A 21,760-nucleotide genomic window follows, 5' to 3' on the forward strand; every position below is an offset into this window, starting at 1 on the left:
CCTTTAATGCCGACAGGGATTAAACACATCCTGAGTGAAGATCTTTAACCTGGACGACAGCAGATCAGATCGGGTGCTTCAGACTTCGGTGTTTGAGCTCAGTGAGAAAGTAAAAGACGAGCTGACATTGCTGCTCAGCAGTGTGAAACCTCTCCTCTGCAACATTAGCAGGATTGCTCAGCATCGTGATGTTGGCTGGCTGTCGAAGACTCCGCCAGGCCTCCACATCAAGACTCTAATCTGTCGTTTCCTTTACGACACACGACGTCGGCCACAGTAACGCCAAGCTGTGTGGGCGGGGCTTTGATTTGAATCTTTGTGCGTGTAGAAATCATATTTTGGAAGATATTTAGTCATGAACACGGATACTGTTATGATGGAAAAGGATCTTCTATGTATTTACACAGTATATCGGTGTGTTTGCAGCTCTGTGGTCGCTGGAATGGACAAAACCACAAAGCCGTGTTTTCCCAATTCTTGACTGTTTCCTTACTTCAGAAATCTACTGCCAGCTTTTTTTTTTACAGCTCAATTGCAACGTTGTGGTTTTGAATCAAATCCATAAATTACTTCAATATGTGGGGAGAGATTTGCTGTGTGTGTGTGTGTGTGTGTGTGTGTGTGTGTGTGTGTGTGTGTGTGTGTGTGTGTGTGTGTGTGTGTGTGTGTGTGTGTGTGTGTGTGTGTGTGTGTGTGTGTGTGTGTGTGAGGCAGATGGTGTCATGGGGTTAAAAATGTCTCATTACTTCGAGATAAATATTTGATGAAATTTTAGTCTGTAATCCAAATGTATTGTTTGGATGGCTAATTGCTTGCTTTTGTAGCTTCATCCATAATCCATCGGCTGATTGACTAGATTCTTGACCACCATTCAAACCGATCCCGCTTCTAGCGATTTTTTCCCCCAATGATTTGGATGACTGATCAAATTCAGAGTGATTCAGTGAGCCCCTTACAACTGCTTACACTGTCAGTCTATAAACAATCCAGTTTCCCACAGCTCAGTCCTGTTTTAATAACAGTTGGTATTTTTCCTGCACCCCTCAGCTTCCAGAAAGAATTCTCCTTCGACGAAAAAGACGACCCAGCCAAAAGCATCAAGGATATAGATGTTAGTCTCTTGGCCAATCTCCCCAAAGGTAAGTGGGGTTGTTTTTTTATTTGTGCTTGCTGAAAATGATCCTCACAATGTCAACTTTCCCAGGATTTTTCCAAGTTGCTGTTGTGCAACATCAGGTGGATACGTAAAGATTTGTCGAAAACTGGTTTTCCTACAAGCCTCACAGATTGTAACAATATGAACTGCGGTGCTGTTTTATTTTCTCGACAGGCTCCATTTGAACCAAAATGTAAATCCAGTAGAGATGTCTGTGGCTCTGTCAGGTCCCACTGGATGGTGGATATAATGATCTGAAGAGCTGTTGAAGATCACTTTAGACTAGAGTTTTACAAGCTGTGATTCGGAAAGAAAGGTTTATGAATGTGAAACTGTAAAATAGAAGAATTGTTATAAGATTAATGAAAAGTAAAATAGTTTATTAAATGGAAGGTTTTTCTAAGCGATCAGCCCCGATGAAAAGCCATTGCGTCTTTGTAGCTTCGTCAACGGATAGATGTCGAATATTCCACCGTTTTTGTTTTAAATTTACTTCAAACAGACTTCAGATAATTTGGCTGCTTTCAAAAAGTTGCTTCCATTTTGCAATCACTAAGATTCTTGATTCTATTAAGAAATGTTTGTTTATCTCCTCACTAAGTAATGAATTGCAGGCTTGTCCTTTTTATGGTTTCTATGTAGGTAAATTGTATATCAGCTGTAGCTGATTAATAAACAGGCTGGAATTCACTTTGTTTGCTTATATGCCTCCTGCAAGCTGGTATTAGTTATATTGGTACTTTTTTGCTGTCCAATGACGCCAACATACTGATCTTGAAATGATTGAGCTGTACACATCACGTCAGTTTGAACTGTTTGTATCTTCTATTAATAGTTTAAGCTAATTGTTTAAATAATTCTGAATCAGACCTGCAGTATTTGTTTTAGATATCATTTGGAAAATGGGTCGGGCAACGGAAGTAGGCTGAACCTGTTTCTGTTGTTGTTTTAGTATGTAATCCACATTTCATATTTAGTGCTGTATCAATATCAGGTTGTGGATATTATGAGACTACCACCCAGGAAATGTCCATGACTGTCTAAAGGAGTATTTTGGTTTGTCGCAGTTCTGTTTATTCAACTGATTCAGTGTTTTGTTTTTTATTCTGAAGTCTCTGAATTGAGGAAACGATTTGAAGGCATTACCACAAGCTCAAGTGACGGGGAAATGAACAGGTGAGAGAAGGATGACACAGTTATTAAAAGGTTGCAGGTGGTTTTGATAATGACAGTGTTGTCCAGGTCCTAACGCGTCTAACGTTTTGTCTCTGTTTCTAGAAAGGAGCGCATCGCTCGACGGATGGAGGGCATAGAGGGGGAGGTGCATCCGTCCCTGCTGCCGAGCCTGGTGGCCAACCGGCTTCTGGAGGAGGACACACCGCGATACACCAGGGCCTCTGACCCATGTGAGCCTTGTGCTGGTGAGACGAATACTGCGCTGTCGCAGTATGTTTGTCTCTTTTTACACTGGAACAACTTGACTTGTGTATTCTCTTTGTAGTTACCGTCCAGCGGTACAGCATGGAGGGCTTTGAAAGCCCAGAAATACAGATGAAGGCTCCAGAGCGACAGTCCAGAGCTCGATGCAGGCCCGACCCTCTTTCCTCCATCCACATGGAGCCAGTCCACAGTTCGGGTCATACCACCGCTGCACCGGAGCTGGAGTCAAAGGCTGAACGCATCGCCCGCTACAAGGCGGAGCGGCGCCGGCAGCTGGCCGAACGTTACGGCATCTCTTTGGATCAGGAGCCGGACTTGGACCATCCCTCCCGCTACACCCGCAAAGAGTCAGACGGCTCAGACAGGCGTGCCAGAGGGGAACTGGTGGGGGAGGAAGGGGGAGACATCAACCTGAGCGCGTACACCAGCACCTCAGTCACTAGCCCGAGGGCTACAGCACCGCTGCACAGCCACCCCGACCTGGGCTACAATGTGGGTCGCCCCAGGGTGGACTCGTTCTCAGAGAGGGAGAGGCTGATGAACCTGGAGAATCAACGCAGGGCTGCACCTCCTGAGCCTCCGTCCCCGTCCTCGTACATGGACGTGACGTCATTGTCCTCCTGTGCCAGGGTGCCTGCTAAGGACCATGCAGTCACAGGGATGCCACCCACCTCACCCAAGCTGAGCAGACACCCTTCTCTCTCCTCACCTAAACATGGGGTGTCTCCCGGGGACCTGTTCATCGAGCAGCAGGCCCACAACATCCTCAGCAGACAGGGGTGAGTGCTCTCAATCACTATTTACTTTTGACCTTGTCCTTTGATTATTTAATCCCCCAACTGTTTTCTCCCTCTGTTGCACTGCAAAGTTTAGGAAATAGATTACAATCTCCTCTGCATATTATATCCCATTCACGGGCCATTTCTGCTCTAGAGTCCCCAGCTTCCCTTCAAACCTGCATACACAGGGTTCGAGCCAGAACACTGCTGTATCATTGTGTTTAATAGATGGACTCACTGTGACAGTGTTATCCATTGGAACGACTCTCCCTCCCTCCACGTCTGTCTCTGTCCCTCTCCTTATCCACACATGTCCAAGGTCGTCCTCTTGGCACGAGTGTTGTTCCATACCAGCTCAGCAAATCTGAGCTTTTTCTGGAGCAGACCAACTTCCACTCAGACCTATGCTGGACAGATTAATGCAAAATGTGTGTGTGTGTGTGTGTGTGTGTGTGTGTGTGTGTGTGTGTGTGTGTGTGTGTGTGTGTGTGTGTGTGTGTGTGTGTGTGTGTGTGTGTGTGTGTGTGTGTGTGTGTGTGTGTTGTGCTTTTATTCCAGAGATTTTCGGTGGATTAGTTGAGAGTAGTAAACTGGTGTACTTTTTACATTTCCAAAGGAGCTGCTACTGACCAAGTTTTTAGTTTTGCAAGAACCACTTCTGAGTCTGTTTGGATGAAGAGTGTTGCTGGTCCAGGATTCATAAAGAGCTGCTTCTCTTATAAATATTTTTAGTAATTCAACCATGATGATCAGAGCTCTAAGTGCTCCATAAAAGGACAGTTTGGGCCCATTAAAACTAGTTTTTTTTCTTTTGGGGGGAGAGGGGGGTAAATAGCTTCCTGTTGATGGTTTCAACACTGAACTCACCACGTTATTATGACCCATATATTTATTACATAAAGTGTATGCTGTTAACATCCATGATTTTCAGACCAACGTCCAGGTTCAACTTACACCTGCTCAACTGTACATACACACTCGTTACACACTGACAGACATGTCTGAACACCTCTGTGTATGTGGACATCCAATGCAGTCCAAACAGAATCTCATGCAGTGGCACTTTCCAGTTTAGGGAATATGTATCGCTTCATTAGTTTGTTCTCACTTTCCCAGTTCTCAGCAAGTAGTTTGGTAACAATAACAACATATTGATGGACAAAAGGACAAAAATAGGACCCAAGTAGTGACAGACCTGAATGATCCTTCAGACTACCAGTTATTAATAAATAAAATCAACTTTTCTTCAAAAGGTCTTTCTGTATTGTATTGTATTGTATTGATGGTAAAGACCCTTACAGAGACCACATGTTTATTACCTCTGAGGTACTCCTCTTTTAAGTATCAGTGGTGTTATCTCAAGCAGATAAATGACTTGCTGCTGCAGAGGAGAAGTACTGAGTAGTGTTTTGGCTCCACAGTTGATGGAACAGATAGCATCAGCGTGTGCACCTCCTATATATCTCTCCTCTGCTGTTCTGATGTAACAGCCCATTGGCCCAACCCAGATCTTACCCCGACTACAGCTCTGCAGTCTGCTGTTGCTCACGAACATATGAAGATACATTCCTTGACTTTCCATCTGACCAGGCCATCATTCCCGGTCCGTGTCGTCCCCCTCTGCTCTCAGGTTTCAAAACCTGGTGTGTTCGTGTGCGTGTGCGTGTGCGTGTGCGTGTGCGTGTGTGTGTGTGTGTGTGTGTGTGTGTGTGTGTGTGTGTGTGTGTGCGTGCGCGTGTGCGTGTGCGTGCGCTCAGTGTTGTGTTACTGGGCGGCTCAGTGTGACTCCACGGTCACATCTCTGACCCACAGCTGTGTCTGATCAAGACCAGCGAGGCCCGAGGACAAAGAAGCAAACGGGAGAGCCTCCTCTCTGCCTCCTCACAGGGTGTCGAGGGTCGGACATGAGCAGCTACGTTAATGTTACGAACAAAGGTCATTCCTAAACAATGAAATGACTTTGAGTTTTAAAGTCTTTTTTTTTACTGAACATAGTTGAACGTTGTTTCCCTTCCAAAATAATTCAATATTCTGTCAATCATCGGTGTTACTCATGTTCCCAACATTGCTCCCGGTGATGTCTGGACATATTTAGTGCAGTTACAGACCCGTTAGAAGAATCAATTTGTGGCTATTTTTCTGTACAATATGAAACTTTTTTTTTTTTTTATAGGATGCAGTGTCTTTAGGAAAAACAGCCGTGTCTTGACATCAACATCATTACAAGTAACTTTAAAATAATACAATGACAGTCCTCGTGGAAAAAGAAATCTAACAGCAGTTGAGTTTAAGTGAGATATTTTTAAAGCAACAAAAACAACATGTGACTTTCATTTTAAAGTAACTGATTCCAATCAGAGTATAATTTATAACTGATTAATTTAAATTTGAATTCTTGAAATCCTATAAAAAACTCAGGTCAGGTTCCTCTGAATCAAGTCCACCCTATTTATTTGTGCTCCAATTAAATATGACTTTGTGCCTTGTGATTTCTAACCGGGTCATACATTCAGGTTGTGATTTCACTGAAATGACAACATTACAAACGGCTTCATCCCTCCTGCATGAAGACCTCTCTTTCTGTAATCATGATATAGGCACATTTTACTTGTAGAATTAGATCGACAGATAGATAGATATATACTTTATTAATCCCTCAGAGGAAAATTCTTAAGAAAAGTCAGGCCTGTTCTTAATGAAACGGTCAGGATGTGCGTCTTAGTTCAGCATCGGCGGACCAGCGTGACTCATCTGGCTCTGGTGGACTGAGATGGCCTTTCCTCTGAACATCTGCTTCAGCAGATAAGACCTCAGTCAGAGAGGCCTGACTTCAGCGAGCCTTCTCTTTGGATACAGTGATGCATTGATCGCATGGATTTGTCCATGCTGTCTCTGATTTAATATAAGTGTATTGTGGTTTTGTGGCCATCGCTTCTAATCTAACAAACATTAAATACGAGATTTTTTATTCACATGTTGTTCTGGGTGACGCCTCTTCCAACCACAGGAAGACTCAAATCTCTCACTGGAGAGTTGCCCTTGTATTCTTATGATCCCTCCGGTGGCCGAGCCTATTCTCACTCTGGTCAAGCTCAATGTGAAGTCAGTGGTGTGTGCAATGTGGTGTGTGTGTGCGTGTTCCAAGAAAGGAACTTAACGCTGAATCTGGACTTGTTACCTTCCCACCCAGTCACTCACTCACATGTTTCCCACCGGGTTTTCATTGGTGCAGTGCGAGGGCGAAACTTAGCACTGATTGGTTCCTCGAGACTGACGCTGAGGGCGACACCCACTCCCTCATCAACTGGCCATCAAGGTACACAGGCTGGTTGTGTCTTCCTGCAGTATCACTGACCGTGTTCCCATTCAGCTGGACTTAACCTAAACCCCCCAACCCTTATGAGTAGTGCTTCTTAAACTGCAGGTCATCACATCTCACTGAGTTAATGCAGCCTCACCATAAAAGATGCTGAGGCTGCATTAACTCAGTTTGGGTCCTGGGCTGATTGGAAGACACAAATGTTTAAGAATCTCTGCTTTTGAGCTTTGAGAGTCAGCTGACAACATCATCCTCATCCCCGCTGTCACCAGCTCCGTTCCCCTTTTGGCTTCGAACCATAACTTCATCTCTCATGCACCTTTTGCTGTGTTCAGTTTAATCCCCATGTGAAAACAACTGTTTGAAGCACAATATCAAAAATGATAAATGTGGAATAAAACGAGGGTAGTGATTTTGCAGTAATGTATTTATTATGTACTTATAATCAGTGATCACACATATGGCGGTTATACCAACAACACATTCCACTTTGTTTTTGAAATCTCTCAATTTATCCATCAAGAATCAGTTGAGGTAGGTCAGACAGAGCGGAGTATCATTTTAAGACTGAGAGTTCCCTCTCAGTTCAAATAGAGTTGAATGTCTTGAAAAAAATGGAAAACCAACTTCTGTTATATAGTTGACATGTTTGATGGCAGGTTTACACATCTTACATTGGTATCTATGGTGTTAATTACAAATAAACATCAATGAATATGCTTGGAAATGACAGTAAACAGATGCTAATTATAACTTCATATTTGGCCTCACAGTCATCAGTGTTTTCTTCAATATCAAAGTAACCTAGTTGTGGTTTAAACAGGAAATGCTATTTGTTAATTCAGATGGACCTTTCATGGTGAAAATTTGTATCAAAATGCAGAAAAGAAACAAGCAAAACCTGAGTAAATCCTGCTTTGCAGTACAGGCTTCAGAAACCTTCTACTAATTTACAAAAAAACATACCAAGCTTTTCAGTGGATCAATATTTAATGTTGTAGGAGATGGAATACAGGAAATTTCTTATGATTAGATATTTTATATTTTATCAAACACAGGAAAAAATAACTGACAAGTTAGTGTCAACTTTGCGAGATGACTATTTTTGGTACATGATTGTTCTCTGCCCTAATATCAAATAAGAGGAACAATCAGCTCCTCAATTCATGCTGAAAGTCACACACACACACACACACACACACACACACACACACACACACACACACACACACACACACACACACACACACACACACACACACACACACACACACACACACACACACACACACACACACACACACACAGAATCCTTTAGATTACAGGAGGACTTGACTCCTGTGTTTGTCTGCGTTGTAACAATGAGACCTCTGCTGTGTCTGTTCTTGTGTTATTAATGTTAACCAGTCCTTTGTCTCCTTGAAGAATCAGAGTTAGAGAGAGGCTTGCCAGGGAGGAGGGCCACCAGAGAAGCCCAGAGTTGGGAAATGTTACAGAAGCTTCAGTGTACCGCAGACAGTTTCAGCACCAACCCCAGACTTCTACACGCCACCACACAGACCCATTAGGCCCACAGCAGGCCTACGCCCATCTTCACCATCCTCCCCAAGCTCAGCTCACCCGATCCGGTCCACAGGGAGGACAGGAAGTTACTGGTTACCCCAGTTACCTGTCCATGGCCTCTGCTCCCACATCCAGAGGCGGACAGCAGCAGCAACAGCACGTCCAGGAGGAAGAGACTGAGGATTCAGAGGACGTGAAGACAGAGGGCCTCCTGAGGAGCAGGAAAGCAGTCCTCCCCTCAGAGATCCGACGCAGGGAGCGGAGCACCGATGACCCGCGAAGAGGAAGAGGGGAGGAGGAGCTGGGGATGTTCAGGGAGGCGGAGCCAGAGGAACCTGCACGAGGAGGAATCAGAGGCAGATCCAGGTGGGAGGAAGCAGAGCACAACTCCCATCTGCAGGCAGCAGAGGGCAGACCCAGAGAGCGGGAAAACACCAGTTATATCCACAAAGGTCTGGCTACAACCCACATCCAGCCCAGAGCGTCACACACAGGCGCAGGAAGCTCCGCCTCCAGCACAGCCTTGAGCCGCTTTGTGTCAGACGCTGGGGATCTTCAAAGAACCAATCACAGGAACCTCCAGCATCAGATGCAGGACCCCCGAGAGGTCAGGGAGGGTGAGGGTTTCAGTAATGGAGAGAGTCAGCAGGACGCCCGGGTGTCCGTGGCCCAACTCAGACATTCCTACATGGAGAGCACCACCACACCTCCAACCCACCGCAAGAATGAGCTGTAGGTGGCAAAGTGAAACGCTGCACGGCAGCTTCTCACTGGCTGGTTCCTGTGGAACTCACACTGATGCTTGTTACCTAACATCGGCTGGCTACTGAGCGACTAACAAGCAATTTATTCTGGTGTGAAGTTAACATTAAAGCACAGAGGTGCTGTTGCAGAGTTTCTAATCTTTAGGAATGACATTCATTAATTGCCTAGGTTTTTCTGCTTTATTGGCACTTTGACTCGTTTGGTCACGACTTGGGTTAAATGAATGTGCTATAATAAATCTGCATGGCCTTGCTCACTTGCGTGATTTAAAAACCAGGGTGTGGTTGAATGTTCAACACCTCTGCTTTTAAACAGTTCCATTTTTGCTGCTCGTCCCTCTCGATCTCTCCTCACCACGCTGTATTTTGTCTTTCCTTTGGGTTCTCTATCGGTTGGTTCCTTTCCTCCGGTGGCCCCTCCAGTGAGATTGAGGAGGACAGGGCACTCGCGGGCTACGAGGCCCCCTGGAGAGGGGAAGGGGACAGGGGGCGAAGGCCCCGGCAGTATATCTGTCCTGGGGAGAGTAGAAAGACCTCAGACAGGTTTAGGACGCAACCCATCACTTCTGCTGAACGCCAGGAGACTGATAGGTACTGCTCTGGACTCGAGAATGCATGGCTGAGCGTGACAATTGCTGGAAAATGTCAATATGATGATGCATGTTTCAGAAATCATGACATACATTTTTTTTTGGGGGGGGATGCGCAGAAATGTTGATTCTAATCATGTTTTGGTGAAATGAACCGATTAATTCTCAAACATTCACTGTTTTGTGTACAATCAATAATTCTATAGTATGTAGTAAGACTCACAATCAGATTAATAGCTTGAGCTGGATCATATTTCACCATAGACCAATGGGACTGACACGCACATACATACACATGAACCCACCCACTCTCCTTGATTTTTTCCCCTGACTGTAACAACATTAGCAAACAGGGTGGCTTAAAGGCCAAAGGGCCCTCTGATTGGTCATCACATGTGACCACAGCATGGAAGCATGAATTGGCCTTTGTGGGTAATCAGGCCCTGAGACCATGGAGCTGAACAAACTTCTGTAATGCCGTCTAATTCTCCAGCTTAGTCTGCTTTACTGTTTCTCTTATTCATTTCTTCTCTCTAACAACCACATTTCCAGCATACCAGAATCGACTGCTTTTCACTGCACCTCCTCACCTTGTCTGCAACTCGCCTTCCTTTCTCGAACCAATCACCCCCCTCTGATATTAATCAGTAGGCATTGTTGTGTGTTTACTGATGGTCTCTTTCTTTTTGCACTATTGAAGGTCCTGTGTGAGTTCAGACTTTGCTTCCAATGAAGGTAAGTCGTTCTTGTTCATAGTTTAAAGACGTTTTGAAGGTTTTAGGGTAGGACTTACTTTTCAGATTATGTCTGCAACAGTTAGTAGATATACAACAGAAGATTTTGTCACAAGTTGGTAGAATACAAGTGTGTTTATGAATCGATGTGGATATAGACATTTAATACATTGCCCTCAACCTATTTTCTACGAAGACATTAAGTAAAAGTAAAGCTCACAAACTACTGGAGCCTCTGCACTCAAGTGTCGATTCGATAATTGATTAAATGGCTGGTGTGGCTGTAGTATGTGTTTGACCAGTGACATTGCTTGGCCAGGACGTCCTGTTGTGTAATCTTTGATGGCACGTTTACACCAGTAAAAGTGATGTAATTTTACGTGTGGCTGGTCAATCGTCATGCTTCAGTTTCACTGTTATTTTGACTTATGGTGTTGTGCTATCACAATCAGACACAACAGGATTTAGGGTCTTCAAAAGGTAGGAAGGTCACCAAATGTTCATTAGAGGACTCCTAATTCTCGGATACCAACACGGTTCTCTGAGTAAATTAGATTACTCTAGTTTATCTTTGGGCAGCTGGAATAATGAGATCATAGTGATGTAAAAAGGTTCAGTTCAGTTTCTTTCCATTTAAATTCAACCTGCTCTGAATCAGTAGTATCTGTCATCCAGAAGTCAATATTTTATGTAACAATAAAACCATGATTGGCATGATCATCTGGAGGTTCACAGTTGCAGCCAGCCATAAATGAGCAACATGTGACTTTTCAGTGGTTTCTTATCAAAACTGCAGTTGTAGACACGAGACTGGAGGCCAAATGACTCAAACCTCCTTTTTTAAAGTCTTAGTTTTTAACAGGAAAACACAACATTGTGAAGCAGAGTTTACAGAGTCATTAACGGTGCTCACAGTAGCAGAACGGCACTTCAGCTCCACTGAGAGCAGAAGCAGCTCATCTGCTTCTTATAAACACACTCAGCTGTTACGCTTTTTGTACTGACTAGAATTATATGGAGCAGAGCTCAGTGCAGCGACGTCAATCAAAGGGAATAGTTGTTTAGTGATGTAATGTCATATGTCTTGCTGTGTGTGTGTGTGTGTGTGTGTGTGTGTGTGTGTGTGTGTGTGTGTGCGCGCTCAGCCATGCCTCTCACACCTGTCTAGCTTTTCATAGTCTCCTCAGTGGTGACAGTTCACAGGTTTAGTGGAGTTGGTCGTGTGTAATGATGAAAGTAAATATAATGATGGTGATCAGGGGTATTTTTTGTATGTTACACTCACTGATTCTTATTTAGAAAAGAGTCTGTTATCACAGTAGGTAAAATATTTCTGAGACTGCACTTTAGTTGAACCTTGGAGGAGTTTGACACCTCAACAGTCTAATTGACGAGATATATTAGTCAATATTTGTGACCCCAAAAGCGAATGTCAGTTAAAATACAATATTAAGTGGTAAAAGATCATTTACATCGTAATTGGATTAATTTTCCACTGTTTTGATTTTCTTGAAAATAGGGAACGTTGAAATAAATTACCTCACAGTTAATTTAACTGCTTTTTAATTAGAACAACAGGGTAACAATATTTGCTATCGAGGTAAATGAAATAAAAATCAAAGACAACCACCCAAAGAGTAAAATGTTAAAAAATATGTTTTGTACTGAGCATTAACAAGGTGTGGAAAACAATACATGCTTGTGCTGTTAAAGATGAGCTTCTTGTGTTTGGTTATTTTTATTTTGTATTTGGTTATTTTTACCAAGGAACAAAGCAGAGGTTCATGTTTTTAGTTTTTTCCAGTCAAATTTTAAACACTGTTTACAATGAGCGGCAGATTCATCATTGCAGTAATTTTTTTCCAGCTGATTTGAGTACATTATGGTGGCTACATGTATAGTATCATAATCAAAGACTAAGGTCCCAGTGTAGTTATTTCTTAAAAAGTTCACCCTTAGCAAAGAAGTTTCTTCTTTTAACAGCATAGTTAAAACTTTTCAAAACGTTACAAAGTTTTTCTTATTCCCTTTCTGTTTTACAGAATCTCACATGTAGCTATTACTGAAATGCATAATGTTAAGTGAAACACTGAGTGAATTATTCCAACTTAAAGTTACTTTTTTTTAATGGTTACACCAGTCCATCAAAGCCTCACATATGGTATGTGACGACTGGTTCTTTTGGTAGTATTTGAAAAAGTATTTTTTTAGTGCATCTCACCCTTCAGAGGGACACTGCTCGTTGAAGACCTTAAAGATATTTCTGACGTGTTTTTATGGAGAAGACCTCCCAAGTTTCTAATGATTTTTCCCCTTTTCGCCTCTCTCTGTAGCTGACGAGGAGAAGCTCGATGAACGGGCCAAGCTGAGCGTAGCAGCCAAGCGCTCTCTCTTCAGGGTGAGTTTCAGCTTCAGCCTGTTGGTGCTTTCATTTCTTCAGATTACATGCCGGTTCCAAACACCGAGCTCACCAATCAAGGACACAAACATTGATTCTATCAGATGTTTGTTTTCTGTCTTTTCATTACTTTGAGGATTTAGAGATAAAAATTCAGATTGCGGGCATGGGGCGGACGAGACGCAGCATTTCACCAAAACAAGCATTTTAATGAGTGCATTTCACTTCACTTCAGTGAAATTGACCCCAAACATGCTCTGCAGTGTTTAGTTTTAGTCAATAAATACTTCAGATTTCCCAACAGCTTCGACAGTAGATTTGATCTTAATGCACTCAATCAACTGCCTTTAATCACTATAACTGTGTTATTTGTCAAGACATATCTACTCTACATAATCTACTCTAGGTAAAGTCATGCCATGTTTCGACCATCTTTCACCTTTGACCCGACTCCACAACAACTGACTCTTTGTACAAACTGTACAACGGTACAAACTGAGGTGATTTATAAAGATCCTCCATGTTTATCTGAACATGCAGGAACTGGAGAAGAGCATTGATGGCGGCGCTCCGAAACCCCGGTCCAGGAATGCAGCAGTTGACAGGAGACTAAGACGAACACAAGATCGGTCCAGAACTCAGCCAGTCACCACTGAGGAAGTAGTCATCGCAGCCACGTAAGCTAAAGGATTAGTTTACTGGACTTTAGTGTATTAAGAGTCAGCACCAAAAAATGTATACCACTTCCAAAACTGCGCGTATGAACTACAGAACTATAGCCCAGAGGTAGTTAGCGTAGCTTAGCTTAAAGACAGGAAGACTGTCATTCACTGCCCCCTTTAGTTGCCATGAAATAGTTGCAGCATGTCATTTCCCATAAAACCAGAGTTTGTTGTGTTTTTGGACAATTAAACCAGCAAGAAGCAAAATATGTGTTAGTGAGCTGTAGAGGTGGTAAATGTGTTTTTGAATTGAAGAGTGGGTCACTTAGCTGCTTCCTCCTGCCGGTTTTTATGCACAGCTCAGCTAATCACTGTCTAACTTTATATATATATATATATATATATATACACACAGTGAAAAAGTGTTTGCCCCCTTCCTGATTTCCAATTTTTTTTGCATGTCTGTCACACTTAAATGTTTCAGATCATCAAACAAATTTAAATATTAGTCAAAGATAACACAAGTAAACACAAAATGCAGTTTTTAAATGACAGTTTTTATTATTAAAGGAGAACAAAAATCAAACCCACATGGCCCTGTGTGAAAAAGTGTTTGCCCCCTCCTGTTAAAACATAACTTAACTGTGGTTTATCACACCTGAGTTCAATTTCTCTAGCCACACCCAGGCCTGATTACTGACACACCTGTTCTCAATCAAGAAATCACTTCAATAGGACCTGCCTGACAAAGTGAAGTAGACCAGAAGATCCTCAAAAGATAGACATCATGCTGAGATCCAAAGAAATTCAGGAACAAATGAGAAAGAAAGTAATTGAGATCTATCAGTCTGGAAAAGGTTATAACGTCATTTCTAAAGCTTTGGGACTCCAGCGAACCACAGTGAGAACCATTATCCACAAATGGAGAAAACATGGAACAGTGGTGAACCTTCCCAGGAGTGGCCGGCCGACGACTCATCAGAGAGGTCACAAAAGACCCCCAAAGAACTGCAGGCCTCATTTGCCTCAGCGTCAGTGTTCATGACTCCACCATAAGAAAGAGACTCGGCAGAAATGGCTGCATGGCAGAGTTCCAAGACAAAAAACACCGCTGAGCATTTTTGCCAGAAAACATCTTGATGATCCCCAAGACTTTTGGGAAAATACTCTGTGGACTGACGAGACAAAAGTTGAACTTTTTGGAAGGTGTGTGTCCCGTTACATCTGGCGTAAAAGTAACACCGCATTTCAGAAGAAGAACATCATACCAACAGTAAAATATGGTGGTGGTAGTGTGATGGTCTGGGATTGTTTTGCTGCTTCAGGACCTGGAAGACTTGCTGTGATACATGGAACCATGAATTCTACTGTCTACTAAAACATCCTGAAGGAGAACGTCCGGCCGTCTGTTCGTGACCTCAAGCTGAAGCCAACTTGGGTTCTGCAGCAGGACAATGATCCAAAACACACCAGCAAGTCCACCTCTGAATGGCTGAAGAAAAACAAAATGAAGACCTTGGAGTGGCCTCGTCAAAGTCCTGACCTGAATCCTATTGAGATGCTGTGGCATGACCTTAAAAAGGCAGTTAGTGCTGGAAAACCCTCCAATGTGGCTGAATTACAACAACTCTGCAAAGATGAGTCGGCCAACATTCCTCCACAGCTGGAAAAGACTCATTGCAAGTTATCGCAAACGCTTGATTGCAGTTGTTGCTGCTAAGGGTGGCCCAAGGTCATGCCACAGCATCTCAATAGGATTCAGGTCAGGACTAGGCCACTCCAAAGTCTTCATTTTGTTTTAGGTTTAGGGGGCAAACACTTTTTCACACAGGGCCATGTGGGTTTGGATTTTTTTTTTTCCCTTAATAATAAAAACTGCATTTTGTGTTTACTTGTGTTATCTTTGACTAATATTTAAATTTGTTTGATGATCTGAAACATTTAAGTGTGACAAACATGCAAAAAATAAGAAATCAGGAAGGGGGAAACACTTTTTCACACCACTGTGTATATATACATAGAATAATCTTTTCATAGAAGTCAGAAGTCTCAGCAAGAAAGTAAATAGATACATTTCTCCGTAAGCCATTCCCTTTAAATCAGGTGCCTTAAAGGGAAAGTTCTCTTAAATAGCACCCCAAAAAACATCTCTTATCTTATGTATTCTGGTATATAGTCATTAATCTTGAAAAACAATTTGCTGTTAATTAAAAAAAAAAAAAAAATGAAATTCCATTCACCTTCATTATATTGTGGTGTATTTTTGTATAAGCTATCTGTATGGTTTGACACTCGGGGTAAATAAGACAATATTAACATGCTGACATGATGTAGCAACCTTTTGTTACTTTGTCAGCCTGATGGCTAATCCATCACCTTTTCTGTTCTAGATTAAAAATTTAATTTCTGTGTGAACCTATCTATGGATTGTGAAATGAAATTTTGCTCTGAACCTCCGTCCATCTTTCTAAACACTGATGTGTTCACTGTCTATACCTCAACATGCCTTAACTTTAGGTTCCCATTTTCCTGATCACCTGTAAATCATCTGGTTCATTCCTTCTGTCTCTCTACCACCTGTGTGTGTGTGTGTGTGTGTGTGTGTGTGTGTGTGTGTGTGTGTGTGTGTGTGTGTGTGTGTGTGTGTGTGTGTGTGTGTGTGTGTGTGTGTGTGTGTGAGACCTTGTCCCTGTCCTTGACCACTGTAGCGTCCCCTCCCACGTGCCACAAATGGTGGCCACTCACACTGCTGTAGCACGTGTCCATAGCCCCACCCTAGTTTGCAGCACTGCCCTGCCTTACAGGTACACGGCACCTGTGTGTGCACGGATGTGACTGCTCACCTCGACCTGCAGTGTCTGACTAACATGTTTGAGCCTCACTGGTGCTGCTGATTTACCACAGTATCGTTTTCGTCTCAGTAGTATTCTCACAATTAGATTTTAACTTACAGAATGCAGGTGTTGGAAGTGTAAAGTCCTAATGCTCAATGTTTTGTACGTTTTAGTGTCCTCCTGTGTGACCAGAGGAAACTGAATGATTGGATTATTAAATGACAGGACTTGCCCTGCATGTGTAACGCACCTTTTTTAGCTCTTTGTTAAATATTTTATTGGATGTGGTTACATGCACACAGAACTTAAAGGCTGTCTGCCATGTTGCATGCCACCTCGCAGCCTGCATGAGCTTCTTCCATGCTTACCAGAAGGTCTCCCTTTCTCCTACCTCTTTGTCCTTTGGGTGTCACCCTCCCCTCAGCCTGCAGGCATCCTCGCAGCAGAGCGCCACTGCTCGGGAGCAGGCGCAGGAGGCCCAACAGGCCCGACAGGCACAGGAGACCCAGGAGGTCCGAGGCCCCAAGCAGGCGTCCGCGATGGAGGGAAAAGTTGAGAAGCAGAAGCAAAGTCACGGTTCGGAGGAGCCCGACCTCTGCAACCTCAGCCTGGTAGAAAAGATGGCGCTGTTCAACCGACTGGCACAGCCTCCGACCAGGGTCACCCGCACCAGAGGGGACACACGGCAGCGCAGATCCAACAGTCGCTACCAGACGCAGCCCATCACTCTGGGAGACATGGAGCAGGTGTGGGAGGAGCAGAATATTGAGTGTCTACCTGAAATTTTGTCCTTTTAGAAGTATACATCTAAACTTTGCATACTCTAATGAGATTGTTCCTGTTTCCGTTGTTTTCAAGGTTTTTAAAAATTAGAAGTATCATTTCAACTCATCATATAGTATGCCTGAAAATAGAGTTTATACTTTTATTTATTTTGTTTGTATTAAGAAAATGCTGGCACAAAAAGTTGAATTTAAATGTAATTGAGTTCAAATCCATATTCACATAAAGAAAAAAAAAAGGTTTGGAAACCTCAGTAAGGAAAACAGAGATGAAATCTTTTTTCCAGCACAGACAGACAAATATGAAGTGTCATGTACAGAGAAGAGAAGTCAACTCTTTTAGAGGGCAAATTTAAACCAATTCAATTATGAAATCATTTAAATTACAATGTCTAGTAAAATAATGCTTGCATGCAAAATTACACATAAGGAAATTGATGTTTAATGGATGAATCCTAACATGGTCACATATGTGTCAATAGATAGGGAAGATCTGGCAGTAAGGGAGCAGCAATCTAGAAAGGTCATTAAAAAACAATATGCAAACAATCTTAAGTGAAGTGAGGAAAAGACCAATGCGTGGAAGTTATGGCCTCTCTTCTTTGTACAAGTGCTGAGTAGATTAAAGTATGTAAAGTGTCATTCCAAAGAGAGGAAATGTTTAAATTTGTAAGTGTACTTAAAGCGAAAAAAAAAAAGCTACTTTTATTGACCGAGCTTGTTTTGTGGTCAAAGTTTGAATCATAGAAGCTGTCTGCAGATATTTGAGGACAAATGCTTAAGAAAATTTAAGCAATTGCAGTAATTGCGTTTCCTTCACGTAAATTAAGCACATAATTGATGATATAATAAGTAGATATTCTGTTTAATGAGCAGAAGGGTTTCTGGGAGTTATGGTAAAAGCCCTCCGTGCTGTCAGAATAGAACATGTATGAAGCAAGTGTTGTGCGTGTTTCTGCCTCAGGAGCTCTCAGATATAGACAGCAGGGATGAACAGGAGCTGTGTGACAGCCCAGTAGAGCACCTACAAGTAAGACTGCTGAACGGTCACCGTGCACTCTGCCTGCGACTCTGGAGGCCAACACAGCTGGAGTACTCTTCTCAGAAATGACCGTACATTTCTGGGAACAACACAGCACTGTGTGGCATCTCAGTTTTTTGGCCCGCCTCCATGTTGGTGTGATTTCATAATGAATGTGTGCGGTGCATGGCCCAGCTTCCGATAAACTTCTGACTCAGTGCTCATCACCCCCACCATCTCAATAAAGAGGCTGTGATGTGTGGATTGATGATGCTGCCGGCCTTATTTCACCAAGACCGAAGGGCTTGAAAGACACCTCTGTGGTGGAAGGAGATGAGGACAAAAAACAGTTCCACTCCCGGACTGAAAGCTGCTATTTGTCATCAGCTCATGTGAAACTGTCAGCAGTTTGAGGGAGGGGAAGCAGGAGAGAGAAGACGTCAGCAAAGACACGGAGTTAAAGGGCTCTCTTTGCATGAAAAACAATTTTCTCAACAGTTTTGCTTTTTCCATGGATGTTTACTGTTGCCGCTCATTTTTTACTAAGCAAATATGTCAGGTCAGTTCACAAGTATTGATGTGAAGTAATGGTTACAGACTCGTGTCTTTTGGCTGCAGCTGGAAGCATTGTGCGTAGGAGGACTGCTGGCATGGCTTTGTGATGTGGGTACAACTGACCGGCGAGATAGGCTGCCCTTTGATGCTCAGGAAGTGCAGTGCAGGCAGGCTGTGATTAGTCAGCGGGATTCTCTCGATTGTTTGCATGCCCGACTTGTTTCTCAGCCTCTGCAGCAAACTGACCCACTTCTTTGTTTGTGTGTGTCTCTTTCTCCCTCCCGGTTACACAGCTTCAAAACGGTGCCGGCTCTCGGTTCGGACGCCTCCCCTCTTCATCCTCCTCTTCTGCACTCCGAGCAGGAGGCACCGTCTCCACCGACCACGCCGGAGACATCCACATAACCAGTGCGGCAGCCTGTCCCGAGCTCCCTCCCGCCAGCTCTGACAGGTCCCTTCCCCCTCGCCAGCCGGACGGATCGGCCCGGAGGACCCAGGACTCCTCGGACCACCACAGGTTCCAGATCTTGCCCCGGGGAGAAGACCCAGCTGATCTGGGAGGTGGGAAGAGGAAGCTGTCCTCTCCGGAAGGAGTGGTCAGGCAGGCCGCCCTGCCCCAGCCCCAGACTGGAAGAGAGAGGAGGGGGGAGGAGGAAGAAGGGGAGGAGCAGCAGCAATGGCTGTCCAGATGGAGGGAAGAGGGAGCTGTGAAGTGCTCAGAGAGCTACATGGTCCAGGAGAGGCAGGAGCAGAGGGGGTATCTGAGGGAGGAAGGACACCACGCAGACAGCCAGAAGAGCAGAGCCATCAGTGGAGGTAGGAACAGCAGACAGCATCCGCCCTGGCTTTTTATTGTCTGCTTCATTTATTGTATTAACTACTTCTTTTGTTGTTGAGATGTGTGTCCTTTCTTCACCCTTTTTATGTCTAGTTTACTTGTTCACAGTGCACAATAAGTTTAGCTTTACAAGGAAAGATAAAGATAATTCAAAAGAATTGTGCACAGATGCAGTCAGTGGTGCCATTTTGTGGTAATTTGCAGTTGGATATTTTTTTTTTTTATGTAGAAAAAAAGAGAGTGGTGCTAGATAAGTGAAATGACTACACTTTTTAAGAAGCTCACTGTAAGGCAAAAAGAACAAGTCTGTCTATTTCAGATTTTCTCTTTGCAAATTAGCACATTTTTGCCTCTTAGCTCGCTGAACTAAGATAATAACTTTGTAAACAATGTACCTGCTAAACATCATTAGCACTGTCATTATCAGCATGCTAGTATGCTGACGTTAGCATTCAAAAGTCTTTATTTGTCATATTTCATTTCCAAAGTGGAGCTGCTGTTTTGCCCATTTTTCATGTTTTGTGCTCATCAACAAATATTAGCTTGCTAAATTTGTGTTTGCATATTGATGTTCACATCCAAAATCACAGTTTCCAGTCAACCTTATCCACAAAAGGCAACAAGGATAAATTGAATGTGGCTTTCGGTTTGACAGAACAAATCAAAGAGTGAAATGGGCTCTAAATATTTAAAGAGCAAACTGTGAGACTGTATAAACAACCGTGTCAATTTCAGACAGCAGTCAACCACCATTTCCTGTGTGTGTGTGTGTGTGTGTGTGTGTGTGTGTGTGTGTGTGTGTGTGTGTGTGTGTGTGTGTGTGTGTGTGTGTGTGTGTGTGTGTGTGTGTGTGTGTGTTGTGAAAATGTTGTATTCACATTGTGGTTTTCAGGCTTCCTTTCTGTCTGAGCATTGTGATTGTCTCGGTATCTGTGAACAGCCTGTCGGAGAACATAGAAATCAGTCAGATAAACAAATTATTCCTGTAGTTGTTTGGGGGGGGGGGCAGGGTGATAGGTTAGTGCTGTGACCAGAGGACTCCAGTGTTTCCACAGTGTGGGTTATTGGATTACAGCTGTGGCAGAGACATTAAAAGCTGTGAAAAGTGTCTGTGCTGCTTCCCACATGCGGATGAGAGACTCGGTAAGCACGACAGATGTTCGCTCCCACGCTGGTTCGAGCTGCTGAGTCAGCACTGTGAGAGCGATGACTGTACTTTTATACAAAACCCCGTCACCATGGAGTCTCTGGCGTATTGTGTTGTTTAGAGGATTGTATCCTATACGGGGAGGATGGCAGGGAGTGTGATAAATTGGAACCATTGGAAGCATGTATATTAAATCGATTTGTCTTCCTCATGTGAGCCTCAGCAGACCATGCAATCCACCGTGGATCCTTGTTAACATCCATGGAGTTGAGATTTAACTTTGTGTGTGCTTGCCTGCTGACAGAGCTGCTGGAGTCCACCGTGGTAACATCCAGAGCAGCATCTGGTTCTCCCGGGAGTGTGAGTCAGCTCGCAGCGGGGGACTGGCACACGGACGGCCTGGTTCTGCCCGAGCAGGACGGCGAGCTGAGCGACATGATGTCGGCCCGACACATGTCCATCAAAGAGAGGTGAGCGCGGTGATTTGAAGGGGGAGAGGACATTTTGTTTATCCAAAATGTTCATTCTTCCATGTTTGAAGATACCGTCAACCTTTTCATTTAATCAGAATGCCACTTGTGTCAGGTTGTCTTGAAAGATTCTTTTTATGGATCACTTGTTCTGTGAATTTAGCCAACAAAACAAAGGACTCTCTTCCATTCACTGTTTAAAATGTTGGTTATGTTGGAAACTGAAAGTGAGATCACGAGAAGGAAAAATATTTAGTGGGTTATTACTTCATTTATTTTAGTTTGTGCTGCTGCTAGGCTCCCTGGGATGAAGAGTGAAATATTAACAGAAGCACTATGTTGGATATGAACTACACAGTTGAGACATTTTCAGTCATACTGACGTTCTTTAATGCTACTAAACTTGCATGAGTCGACACATGCTGATTGATAGGTTGAATATATTTAACTGAGATAAATAGATATATTTATAATAGGAATTTTTTTTTCTATTGTTTACAAAAATCACAGTACCAAATGCTTAATCACGCTCTTAATGGATTGATAATGAAATTATTCTGACTGAAGATTAAACTAAAAACCTTCATCACCCGTCATCATTCTTATGATGATTATTTACAGTTGACTTCAGATGAACTTGTTTGTAATGTAGCTTTTAACTGAAGCCCAGTATTGGTTTCCCAAACAAATCCTTACGTAAGCACAGTT

At 43.2% G+C, this 21,760-nt stretch overlaps 1 protein-coding gene across 16 annotated transcripts in view; it reads left to right on the forward strand.

The window, feature by feature from the left end:
- The window catches only part of svila (supervillin a), a 77,030-nt gene that overhangs the window by 23,534 nt on the left and 31,736 nt on the right, over positions 1-21,760 (forward strand). For 11 of the 16 annotated variants that reach the window (XM_069698081.1, XM_069698072.1, XM_069698067.1 and 8 more), the window contains exons 3-17: positions 1,048-1,139; positions 2,269-2,332; positions 2,435-2,577; positions 2,658-3,375; positions 6,608-6,691; positions 8,120-8,989; positions 9,445-9,612; positions 10,312-10,346; positions 12,679-12,743; positions 13,284-13,420; positions 16,114-16,209; positions 16,664-16,985; positions 17,986-18,051; positions 18,891-19,413; positions 20,887-21,052. In XM_069698081.1, coding sequence (XP_069554182.1) covers positions 1,048-1,139; positions 2,269-2,332; positions 2,435-2,577; positions 2,658-3,375; positions 6,608-6,691; positions 8,120-8,989; positions 9,445-9,612; positions 10,312-10,346; positions 12,679-12,743; positions 13,284-13,420; positions 16,114-16,209; positions 16,664-16,985; positions 17,986-18,051; positions 18,891-19,413; positions 20,887-21,052 — 3,549 coding nt within the window. The remainder of the gene's footprint in view (positions 1-1,047; positions 1,140-2,268; positions 2,333-2,434; positions 2,578-2,657; positions 3,376-6,607; positions 6,692-8,119; positions 8,990-9,444; positions 9,613-10,311; positions 10,347-12,678; positions 12,744-13,283; positions 13,421-16,113; positions 16,210-16,663; positions 16,986-17,985; positions 18,052-18,890; positions 19,414-20,886; positions 21,053-21,760) is intronic. The other 5 variants (XM_069698068.1, XM_069698074.1, XM_069698076.1 and 2 more) reach the window with 5 other exon arrangements.

The sequence above is a fragment of the Brachyistius frenatus genome, unplaced genomic scaffold, assembly GCF_029030835.1.
Source record: "Brachyistius frenatus isolate BFR_SWC_R1_liver_20210118 unplaced genomic scaffold, ASM2903083v1 Contig_25, whole genome shotgun sequence".
Taxonomy (NCBI): Eukaryota; Metazoa; Chordata; class Actinopteri; family Embiotocidae; genus Brachyistius; species Brachyistius frenatus.